Source organism: Scyliorhinus torazame, chromosome 17 (assembly GCF_047496885.1).
Source record: "Scyliorhinus torazame isolate Kashiwa2021f chromosome 17, sScyTor2.1, whole genome shotgun sequence".
In the NCBI taxonomy this organism is placed as follows: domain Eukaryota; kingdom Metazoa; phylum Chordata; class Chondrichthyes; order Carcharhiniformes; family Scyliorhinidae; genus Scyliorhinus; species Scyliorhinus torazame.
Genome location: NC_092723.1, coordinates 56680140 through 56692666, shown reverse-complemented (window position 1 = coordinate 56692666; position 12527 = coordinate 56680140). Strand labels below are relative to the sequence as shown.

Sequence of the window (12527 nt, the reverse complement as noted above, 5' to 3'; positions counted from 1 at the left end):
GGCATGGGGATGCGGCGGGGCGTGGAGAAGAGGAAAGGCGGGACGAGGATAAAGGGGCGAGGACAAGGACGGGGCGGGGCTGGGGAAGGCGGGGCTGGGGAAGGCGGGGCGGTCCGTACTGTGGAAGGGGGCGGGGCCGTGGAAGGGGGGGTGACTGCGAAGGGGACGGGGCTGGTGGGGCATTGCCGTACATGTCCACAGTATTGTGGTGACGCATGGGCGAGGAGGAATGAGGAGGCGGTGCGCAAGCGCGGGGAGGAGTGGCTGGGCGCAGGCGTAGTGGTAGTTGGTGCCGGTCGAATCGGGGAGAAGCGCGAGAGGGGCTCTCGGTTACCGGAGTGAGTGGGAGCGGCGGCGCTGAGGAGTTGGGGGCGGGGAAGTAGGAACCGGCTAAATTCATGTGGAGAACGGGCCGGGTTTATCGCCATTACGCACGTATAGCTCATTAAACAGTGGGTTGTTTGATTTTGGAGTGCGGGTCGGTGAGGGAGGGAGGATGATGTGCGAGGTGATGCCCACCATCAGCGAGGACACCCTCACCCAGAGGGGCTCCCAGAACGGCGCCGAGGACGCCAATTTCGAGCAGCTGATGGTGAACATGCTGGACGAACGGGACAAGCTGATGGAGACCCTGCGAGAGACGCAGGAAACTTTGTCCCTCACTCAGGAGAGGATGCAAGAGGTGGCCCACGAGAGAGATCTGCTGCAGCGCCAGCTGAATTCAGCTTTACCTCAGGTAATGGTCGGGCCGGCCGGTTGCTGCTGCTGGATGACACCTTTAGTTTATTTTTGAATAAATTTCACTGCCAGCACCCCCCCCCCCCCCCCCCCACACACACAAAAAAAGAGCCAATCTTGCAAAGAAAGCAGAAACTGCAGAGTTCTGATACGGAAAATGGGATTGCAACTGGGTGCCGGGACCGCAAGGGAATTCTCCTGTTATTTGTGCATTGCCTCATTATATAACATTATGTTGCAGCACACAGTCTGTGAGCAAAATGGGACCATCGGTGATCAATATGCGTATTTATGGGCAGTGTTCAATATGCTAGAGCAGTGATTGCACACCTATTTTAATTGTAGCTGGAAATCTGGTTTGTAGGGGAGTTGAGCAGGAGAATGAGCTTTCTTGAGGTTTTGTGTTTCATGTTGAAAGCTGCCGAATCTCTGAAGGTGACTCATTTTGTGTCGTGCACCTGTCTTCAGGTAAATGAGTGAACCGAAGGGGACCTAACGGTTTTGAAACAATTAAATACCTGTCCGCAGTATGTCTTCGCGCTGCCACCAGGGGGCTGGATCTTAAAACAAGGACAGATTTGTTTGTGAAGATTGCAAATCATTATTTCCCTTTGAAAAGATTATGAGCACATTTTTATGTAAGTGTAGATCCAGCAATTTAAAAAAAATCTGACCTTGTTTTCGTCCAGGTTTAGAAATGATTATTAGTGTATCAGTACACCAATACCAAAGTGATCAAGTGACATTATATTGATCATAATGCAGTGTTATGTGTATACATATATATTCTTAATGAAATGTTTTGTGTGCAGTTCCTGGATAGGGATAGAGCCTAATACCTCAATAGATTGCACAATAGCTTATTTTTACTGTTACTTTGATAACACTCACACTATGTGTTGAACAGGAGCTATTTTGTAATGGTTTGCTTTCTTGAAAGCAAAATCTATTAGGATATCATTTTGACATGGAACACCATGTTGACAATGAATCCCCGATGATAACTCTGACCATATGGAGCAGCAAGACCAACTGAGGAGAAAACATTCAATACAATGAAACTAATTGCACAAAACTAAAGCAATGAAGTTTTAATGTGGGAAGTGATAAACAGTTGGGATTGTCATTAAGGTTATAGAACATCGATTTCAGATGATATCTAATTAGAGTGTGTTGCACCAATGAGTATATTCATTGTCTTTGAGGGGAAATTTTCCCATCGGATTGTTGTCTGAGACTAGCATGTCTTCTGTTAATACTGGACTCAACTGAGGATGAGCACCATATAATAAATATTCTGAAAGTGTATCCCCCCAAGAGTTTTAGAAAATATACATGGCCGATTTCCCCAAACACACATATTTCCAAGTAATAATTACTTTGATATAATCCCGAGCCAGTAATTTGTCCAAAACTCAATTGTCTGTCGTATCCTGTCCTAGTTGTAGCAGATCCATCCAGGTGCAGATCAGCCTTAGCAGTTACATATATAATACCCACCTGAATCCTATCAAATATCTCAGATGGTGAACCTGGAGGGTAAACAAGACAACTTTGAGATAAATGTAAGTTCTTGTAAAGTTAAATCGACTCAAGGCAAATAAGTACCTATGGTACTTACATCAGTGTGGGGTGGGGAATAGATACCGATGATGTGGACTATCATTGAGGAAGTCAGTGCAATTATGAAGAAGCCAATAGATTGGAAACAAGCCACCTATGTTGGCACTTTAATCCTGAATATTACATTTAATTTCATCCTGTCGATTTAGCCAAGTTTCTTGGGTTCTTAATACATCGCAGTTTCCTACTGGCATGATAGTTGGCGTCTTGTTTGTATGGTTTATCATTCACGTATGCACGATAATTTCCATTTGCATTCCAGTGTCTACCTAGTTGTCGTCCCTGGTCCATATGCTTCTGAGTATTTGTGTCCATACCTATTTCTTGACACCCTTCTATCTTTACGATCCTGTTTCCGTCCTGTCTTTTTCCTACCCGCCCTCCAGTCTGGTTTTAATGATGTTCAATTGTGTTCCTTAGATGTCAAGTATCATGATTAACACATGATTAATTATCCTATAAGTGTAGATTCATATGTCACCAAAATGTAAAGAAATTAAGTTTTATGCCAAGTTCCTTTTTAGCTTTGGAATAGAACATGGTCTTGATAGGATGCTGGAAAACGTAAGTAAAGATACATGATTTAAGAACAGCTGTCTGAGATTTTTGATATCATTTGTAGTTAATTATTCTCCTTGTATCTGTGTCACTTGCTTTTTTAGGCTTGTTCTCGAGTGTCCAGCAAGTGTGGGCACTGGTTTTGTCTGCATTTTCTAGGCCGCCGAAGTATGAGCAAAGTTGAAGCAGAAGGGAAAGATTCTTCCAATATGAATGCTTTCTTTTCTGCGCCTCCAAATTGCATAATGTTGCACCTCTGAGCTGTTGTGAAATAATTTGGAGTATTACACTCACTTGCCCCTTCCAACCTTCCTATCAAGACCTGAAAGGTCAGGTGCCCCCCTCTCCCCCTCCCTCTCAGCTGGGAACTGCTCTGATGGCACTTGTATGAATCCCTGTAGGGAACTATAGTGAAGAGTGTTACTTAGGTATGTGAGCCACAATAATAGACTTCTAGCCCAAATGCCTCAAAACTGGTCAGAAGGATGTTCAATGTAATTGCTTCATAAATCGGAGAGAAGGTTCAAAATAACAGGCCTCCATTTAGACTCCAGGGGGTGGATAGTTATGAAATTACAGATCAATTATACTTCAAGGAGATTTATTTCCATTAACAATGTTAGTTCAAGGAAAGCTGCTTTCTCTGTTTATGCTTTTGCTCCCACTTTATTTCACCTTTTATTTTCTTAATTGTGAAAATTTTAACAGGAAATCACTCCCTAGCTCCAAGAACTTCAGTGCCCATTACAATATATGCAAGTCACTAAATACATTTTCGAAAAATAATGCCGAATTAAAATAAAAAAAATCATAGTTCGCAAATTTGACTTCTTCAACATCATTTTTAAAGTAGGAGAATTTAACAGCATATTTATGTTGTACCTTTCATATGATAAAGCAGCCCAAGGGAGATCAGGAATACCCCATGATACAAAGTTCTGGAAGGTGACCAAATGAAAAACTGAGTTTTGAGGTGGAAAGTACCATGAAGGTGAAGAAGTTTGCTAAGCGAGAGTTCCAAAGACATTGGTAACTGAAGCAAGAGAGAGGGTTGCAAATGTAGGTTACAGTTAACAGAGTTGAGAAAATCAGAGACTGCAGGAGAGAGCATGGATAATTTGAGACTGAAACCTTTAAAACGGTTAGACTGGTGAATAAGGAGGCAGTGAAAGCTATCAAGAACGAGTAATGTGTGTGTGGCATACAAAAATAGAACAGAGTACTAACAGCCAACTTTTCAACAATAGGTTGAGGTTAAGGAGAAATGAGCCTTGAAGAGACAGGACCATGAGTCTTTGGTGACGAGAATAGGTATTTGGGGTTTAGCAACTATTAGGGTGATTTAAGGTTGGCATAGTTAAGTGTAATGATTAGTTCAGTTAAAGTGGGAATACATTTCATGCATCCACCCAGTCTATTAAAAGATTAAATTCTATTATACATCTAAAGCAGAAGCTGGTATTCCAGGCACATCATCAGAAATTGGTGATAAACTGACAAAGCAACAAAGCAAAGAACATTACAGCATGAAGAAACAAAGGAGGATGAGGTTTGTTGAATTGTTCAAATTGAAGACTTGACAAAAGAGCAATAGAAAGCAGCAGAAAACAGTCACTAGAAGTGGAAGTAAACATGTTGCCAATGAGATCTCGAAGTGAGCCCAGTGGGTCCAACCCATTATTCAGTATATAATAAATAAGGTAAATCAAACTGCATTCCAAGATTTCAGAGATGAAATCGGGTTTTCAGAGCTTTTTAATTCGTAAACCGTTGGACAGGGGAAAGGAATGAGGAGAATTATTGAATCCCTACAGCGCAGAAGAAGGCCATTCGGCTCATCGAGTCTGCACCGACCCTTAAAGAGCACCCTACCTAGGCCCACGTCTCCGCCCCTTTCCCGCAATGTCACCAAACTATTTGGACGTTAAGGGGCAATTTTAGCATAGCCAATCCACCTAACCTGCACATCTTTGGACTGTGGGAGGAAACTGGAGCACCTGGAGGAAACCCACAAAGGATAAAGGCATTATCACTTAATGCAAAGGCATTCGATTCATTTACATTGTGTGTACAATTACATCTGTGATGTCAAATCAGGAATTGCTTTTGAACTTGTTGTTCTGGGAGTCTGGTGTTGGGCATACCAATGGCATGTCCAGTCCAGTGTCATGTGAGAGAACCTTTAAGAACTGGGTGTTTATTAAATAGGTGTAGTGGATGTACCTTTAAGAAATGGGTGTTTATCGAATAGCTGCAGTGATGTCAGAGTGTGGGTGGAGCTGGGCTGTCTGTCTTTCACTTTCGTTTTTGAGCAGGCAGCTACAGGGAGTTTTTAGTTTTGTTTTCAGAGCTGGATAGCTTCAGGAAAAGCAAGCAGCTGGATAAGGATCTCTCTGCAATCTAAAGACTGTCTCCAGATCATTTGGGTGATTTCAAAGAGATGGCTGCTGTCAGTAGAGAATTTAAACCTGATCTCTGTGTTAAAAAGGGTCTTTTGCCTTATGGATGTTGCAAGGAAAGATTAAGGGTTATTGATAGAATATTGTATCTGTGGGGATGATTGGTGTTGAGAGTTGTTAAGATGTTTACTGTGGGTTTATAAAGTGTTAACTGGTTTCATAAATATACATTGTTTTAATTTAAAAGTACTTTAGCTCTCTGTTTGCATCACACCTGTAAAGTAGGCCGTGTGCTCCCCATACCACAATCTATTAAAAGTTGTGGGTCAGGTGAACTCCATGATACACTTTGGGGTTCTCTAAACCCTGACCCATAACAGTAGTGCCAACCCCCTGACATCTATTGCTTTGCAAAAATGCCCTACGAAACCGAGGGGTCTTACTCACCCAAACAAAAGAAGATGTTAACTTATTGACCCTACCAAACAAAGCCTTATAAAGAAAGACTAGGCGGCACTAGAACAACCCCCCTCCCTCCCAAAGGAAAGGTATCCCACCTCTTCAAATCAGCCTTCACCCCATCCACCAGATTAGAGAAGTTAAGTTAATTGGAGTGTTGCCCAGTCATTGGCCACCTGGATACCCAGATGCTGGAAGCTAGTTTGGGCCAGACAAACATCAACTTCCCCAGACCAGCTCCTCCTCCAACCAAAGGGGTTCACCGGAAAAAAATCACTCTTGCCCAGGTTTAAGTTTTTTACCCTGAAAAGGAACCAAACTCCCTGAGCACCTCTATTATGTCCCTCATATTGGAGAGATGGTCCGTAATGTATAATAAATTGTCAAATCGAACATTTGGCGGGGGATAGTAAGAGGTGGGGGTGGGAAATACAGTCCCGTTCTATGGACAATTTGCTCCTTTTATATAACAGACCCGTTGGGGGGAATTGCAGGAATTATGGGGATACTGGAGGAATTTGGTCGGTTCTCAGGTTTCAAACTGAATATGGGCAAGAGTGAGGTTCTTGCGATCCAGACAAGGGGGCAGGAGAGGAGACTGAGGGAGATGCCGTTCAAAGTGGAGGGAGGGAGTTTTAGGTCCCTGGAGATTCAAGTGGCAAGGGACTGGGGTCAGCTTCATAAACTAAATTTGGGCAGGTTGATTGGGCAAATGAAAGGGGACTTGCGTAGGTGGGACATGCTTCCGCTGTCACAGGTGGGGCGCATACAGACTGAAAATGACAGTCCTCCCGAGATTGCTGTTTGTGTTTCAGTGTCTTCCAATCTTCATCCCCAAGGCATTTTTTAGGAAGTTGAATGCGGCGATCTTCGGTTTTATATGGGCCGGTAGAGCCCCGAGGGTGAGGAATGTCCGGAGCGCAGGGAGTGGGGCTTGGCTCCGAATTTTAATCATTACTACTGGGCTGCTAATATATCAAGGGTTAGAAAATGGGTAGTTGGTGAGGGGTTGGTGTGGGAGTGAGTGGAGGCGGCATCTTGCAAAGGCACGAGTTTGAAGGCTATGTTAACGGCACCTGTGCCATTCTGTCCAGCGCAGCACTCCACAAACCCAGTGGTAGTGGCAGCCCTGAGTGTGGGGGCAATGGAGGCAGCACATGAGACTGGAGGGGGCATCGGTGTGGTCACCGATCTGTGATAACCACCGGTTTGCTCCGGGGCGGGGAGCTGGACGGGGGCTTCAAAAGGTGGCAGCGGGCAGGGATTGAGAGATTTTGGGACCTTTACATTGAGGACGGTTTCCCGAGCCTGGAGGAGCCAGAGGAGGAGTTTGAATTACCGGGTGGGAATGGGTTCCGGTACCTGCATGTACGGGATTTTGTCCGGAGGCAAGTCCTGAGCTTTCCTCGCCTCCCACTAAGGGAACTACAGGTTACGGTGTTGTCTGAAACAGGGGTTGGGGAGGGGAGGATCTCGGAAATATAAAAGGAACTGATGGAGTAGGGAGGTGTCCCAATTGGGGAGGTGAAGAGGAAGTGGGAGGAAGCCTTCATTATGGGGCTGGGAGAGGAGAGGGACCAACGCCCGCTGTGGCGGCTGGATGTGGGACTGCTGGCAGATGAGGTGGTGTGTGGGAAGGTGAGGGGGTGTATCGAAAGGTACTTGGAGGCCAACGACAACGGGGGGGTGCGAGTGGGGGTGGTATGGGAGGCGTTGAAGGCGGTGATCAGGGGATAGCTAATCTCCATCAGGGCTCATAGTAGAAGACAGAGGGCATGGAAAGGGAGAGGTTAGTGGGGGAGATATTGAGAGTGGACAGGAGATACGCAGAGGCCCCGGAGGAAAGATTACTGGGGGAAAGACGACGGCTCCAGACAGAGTTTGACCTGTTGACCACGGGGAAGGTGGAGGCACAGTGGAGGAAGGCGCAGGGGGCGACCTACGAGTACGGGGAAAAGGCTAGTCGGATGCTGGCATACCAGCTCTGTAAGAGGACGGCAGCGAGGGAAACGGGGGGAATCAAAAATGGAAGGGGAGCCACGGTTCGGAGTGTAACGAAAATAAACAAGTTATTCAAGGCCTTCTATGAAGAGCTGTACAGAACCAAGCCCCCAGGGGGGGAAGAGGGGATGAGACGATTCCTAGACCAACTGAGGTTCCCGAGGGTGGAGGAGCAAGAGGTGGCTGGTTTGGGGGCACCAATCGGGTTGGAGGAGCTGAGCAAGGGTTTGGGGAGTATGCAGGCGGGGAAGGCCCCGGGGCCGGACGGGTTCCTGGTGGAGTTCTACAGAAAGCACGTAGACCTGTTGGCTCCGCTACTAGTGAGGACCTTTAACGAGGCAAGAGAGGAGGAGACCCTGCCCCCGACAATGTTGGAGGCGACAATTTCCTTGATTCTAAAGCGAGACAAGGACCCACTGCAATGTGGATCGTATAGGCCGATTTCGCTCCTCAATGTGGACGCTAAGTTATTGGCAAAAGTGCTGGCCACGAGGATTGAGGACTGTGTCCCGGGGGTGATTCATGAGGACCAGACGGGATTCGTAAAGGGCAGGCAATTAAACACTAATGTGCGGCGGCTCTTAAACGTGATAATGATGCCATCGGAGGAGGGAGAGGCGGAGATAGTGGCAGCTATGGACGCGGAAAAGGCCTTTGACCGAGTAGAGTGGGAGTACCTCTGGGAGGTGCTGCGTAGGTTTGGGTTCGGGGGAGGGTTTATCAGCTGGGTTAAGCTCCTTTACAGAGCCCCGGTGGCGAGTGTAGTGACGAACCGGCGGAGGTCGGAGTGCTTTCGGCTGTACCGAGGAATGAGGCAGGGGTGCCCCCCCCCCCCCCCTGTTGTTTGCATTGGCGATCGAACTCTTGGCCATATCACTGAGGGAGTCTAATAAATGGAGGGGGTGGTCCGAGGGGGAGAAGAGCATCGGGTGTCGCTATACGCGGATGACCTGTTGCTGTACGTGGCGGACCCAATGGAGGGGATGGTGGAGGTCATGCAGATTTTGAGGGAATTTGGGGAGTTCTCGGGCTATAAGCTCAATGTAGGGAAGAGTGAGCTTTTTGTATTACAGGCAGGGGACCAAGAAAGAGGGATAGGGGACCTACCGCTGAGGAGGGCGGTGGGGAGTTTTTGGTATCTGGGGATCCAGATAGCCAGGAGGTGGGGGGCCCTACATAAACTGAATCTGACGAGGTTGGTGGACCAAATGGAAGAGGACTTCAAAAGATGGGACATGTTACCGCTGTCGCTGGCGGGTAGAGTGCAGACGGTCAAAAGGGTGGTCCTTCCGAGGTTTTTGTTTGTGTTTCAGTGCCTTCCCATCGTGATCACCAAGGGCTTTTTCAAGAGAGTAGGTCGGAGTATTATGGCGTTTGTGTGGGCGAATAAGACCCCGAGGGTAAGGAGAGGGTTTCTGGAACGCAGTAGGGACCGAGGAGGGTTGGCGCTGCCAAACCTAGGGAGCTACTACTGGGCAGCAAATGTGGCGATGATCCGCAAGTGGGTTATGGAGGGAGAGGGGGCGGCATGGAAGAGGATGGAGATGACGTCCTGTAAAGGAACGAGCTTGGGGGCATTGGTGACGGCACCGCTGCCATTCTCGCCATCAAAGTATACCACGAGCCCGGTGGTGGCGGCAATGTTAAGGATCTGGGGCCAGTGGAGACGGCACAGGGGTGCAGTGGGAGCCTCGGTGTGGTCCCCGATCATTGGTAACCACCGGTTTGTCCCGGGGAAGATGGACGGGGGTTTCCAGGGCTGGCATCAGGCAGGGATTAGAAGAATGGGGGACCTGTTCATTGACGGGACATTTGCGAGCCTAGGGGCACTGGAGGAGAAGTTTGAGTTACCCCCGGGAAATGCATTTAGATATATGCAGGTGAGGGCTTTTGCGAGGCGACAGGTCAGTGAATTCCCGTTGCTCCCGGCACAAGAAATTCAAGACAGAGTGATCTCGGGTGTATGGGTCGGGGAGGGCAAGGTTTCGACAATACACCAAGAGATGAAAGAAGAGGGGGAAGCGCTAGCAGAAGAGTTGAAGGGTAAATGGGAGGAGATCGAGGAAGGTTTGTGGGCTGATGCCCTGGGTAGGGTTAATTCCTCCTCGTGCCAGGCTCAGCCTGATACAATTTAAGGTGGTTCACAGAGCGCACTTGACGGGGGCGAGGTTGAGTAGGTTCTTTGGGGTAGAGGACAGATGTGGAAATGTTCAGGGAGTCCGGCGAACCATGTCCATATGTTTTGGTCATGCCCGGCACTGGAGGGGTTCTGGAGAGGAGTGGTGGGAGCAATGTCTCAGGTGGTGAAAGTCCGGGTCAAGCCAAGCTGGGGGCTAGCAATATTTGGAGTAGTGGACGAGCCGGGAGTGCAGGAGACGAATGAGGCCAGCATTCTGGCCTTTGCGACCCTAGTAGCCCGGCGAAGGATCTTGCTAATGTGGAAGGAGGCGAAGCCCCCTAGCCTGGAGGCCTGGATAAACGACATGGCTGGGATCATAAAGCTGGAGAGGATAAAGTTTGCCTTGAGAGGGTCTGCGCAAGGGTTCTACAGGCGGTGGCAACCGTTCCTAGTCTATCTCGCGGAGCGTTAGAGGAAGATCGGTCAACAGCAGCAACCCTGGGGGGGTGGGGGGGTGCGCGGGGGGGAATGGGGGATTGCTTGGGGGGGATGGATGAGCAGGAGATAACATGAAGGGCGGGGGAAACTGGCACGTGCGGGAGAGAGCCAGTGTATAAAGCTATGTAAATATACCATTTTGCCATGTATATTATGCTCAGTGCGATTTCGTGTTATTTTGTTACGGGGGTGGGGGGTGGGGGGTGGGGGGGGGGGGTTATTGTTCGTAAGGGGAAAAAATTGTGTTGGTAAAAAACTTTAATAAATATATTTAAAAAAAGAAGAAAATGCCATCATTATTACATTTTTCACCGATTATTTTGTGATAGAATGTGGCTGAGAAAGCACTATTGTAAACACATCACATTCCACGCGTATCCCAGTGAAATTCTATCTTACCAACTTCCTTAGATCCATCCACTGCCCTGATTTGTGTGTCTGCTTCAATATTGGATAAACAAAATAATTCGCCAAGTAAAAAAGTGCTGTGTCTTTGATCTGTGACACAAACTGTTTTCTTTCCACTGTTCCTAAAGCTCAGAAAGACTATGGTGTTTGACCCTGTGACGGCTTCTTTGAACTTACCTCCAGCCTGTACAAGCCTTTTAGATCTCTGGTGTCCACCAATTCTGACCTCTTACACAACTCTTATTTTAATTGCTTCTCCATTGGCTGACATGCTTTCAGCTGCCTAAGCCTAAAGCTCTCGTTCTTTTAGATGCTCCTCTAAAACCTCCTCCTTTTGGTCCTCTGCCTCTGTCTCCTGTTGGTGTCAAAAATATGAAATGCTTTTATTTATTTTTTTAAAAAAAAATTTTTTTGAGGTATTTTTGGCATTGTAAACCGTGACAATATACATTAGTGTGCAAATATCAATTACAAAAACATAGTGCAAATAACAGTTCCTCTCTCGCAAATAGACCCGCCTGTTCTCCCCCCCCCCCCCCCCCCCCCTACTCAGCACTATTCTACCCCCCCTCCCCCGCCCCCTGCTGACGATTAGTTCCCCGCGAAGAAGTCGATGAATGGTTGCCACCTCCGGGTGATCCTCGTAAGGCGAACTTGATCTTTTCCAAGCCGAGAGAACTTGCCATGTCCGACAGCCATACTCCGGTCGTTAGGGGCTTTGAGTCCCTCCAGGCCAACAGTATTCGTCGCCGGGCTACCAGGGAAGCAAAGGCCACAACGTCGACCTCTATCCCCTCCTGGACTCCTGGGTCCTCCGACACCCCAAAGATCGCCACCTCTGGACTCATCGCCACCCTTGTTTTCAGTACCCGGGACATGACGTCCGCAAATCCCTGCCAGTACCCCCTGAGTTTTGGGCATGCCCAGAACATGTGGACATGGTTCGCTGGTCCTCCCGCACATCTCGCACACTTGTCCTCCAGCCCAAAGAATTTACTCATCCGGGCCACCTTCATGTGGGCCCGGTGAATTACCTTGAACTGAATCAGGCTGAGCCTGGCATATGTTGCGGTTGCATTTACCCTCCTCAGAGCATCTGCCCATATGCCTCCCTCCAACTCTCCACCAAGCTCCTCCTCCCACTTGAGTTTCAGTTCCTCGGTCCCTGTGTCCTCCGCTCCCATAAGCTCCTTATAAATATCCGAGACTCTCCCCTCTCCTACCTCTCCCCTGGAAATTATCCTGTCCTGGATCCTCCTTGGTGGAAGGCGTGGAAAGGATGGGACCTGTCTACGTATGAAATCCCGCACCTGCAAGTACCGAAAGTCATTTCCCCTTGCCAGCCCGAATTTCTCCTCCAGCGCCCTCATGCTCACGAAGCTCCCTTTCAGGAACAAGTCGCCCATCCTTCCCACTCTCGCCCTCCGCCACGCTCGAAACCCGCCATCCATCTTCCCCGGGACAAATCGGTGGTTGTCGCATATTGGGGACCAGACCGACGCTCCCACTTCCCCCGCATGCTTTCCTCCATTGGCCCCAAATCTGCAGAGTTGCCACCACTATAGGGCTGGTGGAGTACCTGGCCGGCGGGAGCGGCAGAGGAGCCGTGTCCAGGGCTGCCAAGCTGGTGCCCCTGCACGAAGTAGCCTCCACCCGCCCCTCCAACCGACCCCGAACCCACCATCCATTTCCTTATCATGGCTATGTTAGCCACCCAGTAGTAG

At 48.4% G+C, this 12527-nt stretch overlaps 1 protein-coding gene across 6 annotated transcripts in view; it reads left to right on the top strand.

Moving 5' to 3' along the window:
* Positions 1-262: 262 nt before the first annotated feature.
* ppfia4 (PTPRF interacting protein alpha 4) overlaps positions 263-12527 on the top strand; it is a 791036-nt gene continuing 778771 nt past the window's right edge. For all 6 annotated transcript variants that reach the window (XM_072480454.1, XM_072480451.1, XM_072480452.1 and 3 more), the window contains exon 1: positions 263-736. In XM_072480454.1, the coding sequence (XP_072336555.1) occupies positions 497-736 (240 nt within the window). In that variant the 5' untranslated portion in view covers positions 263-496. The remainder of the gene's footprint in view (positions 737-12527) is intronic.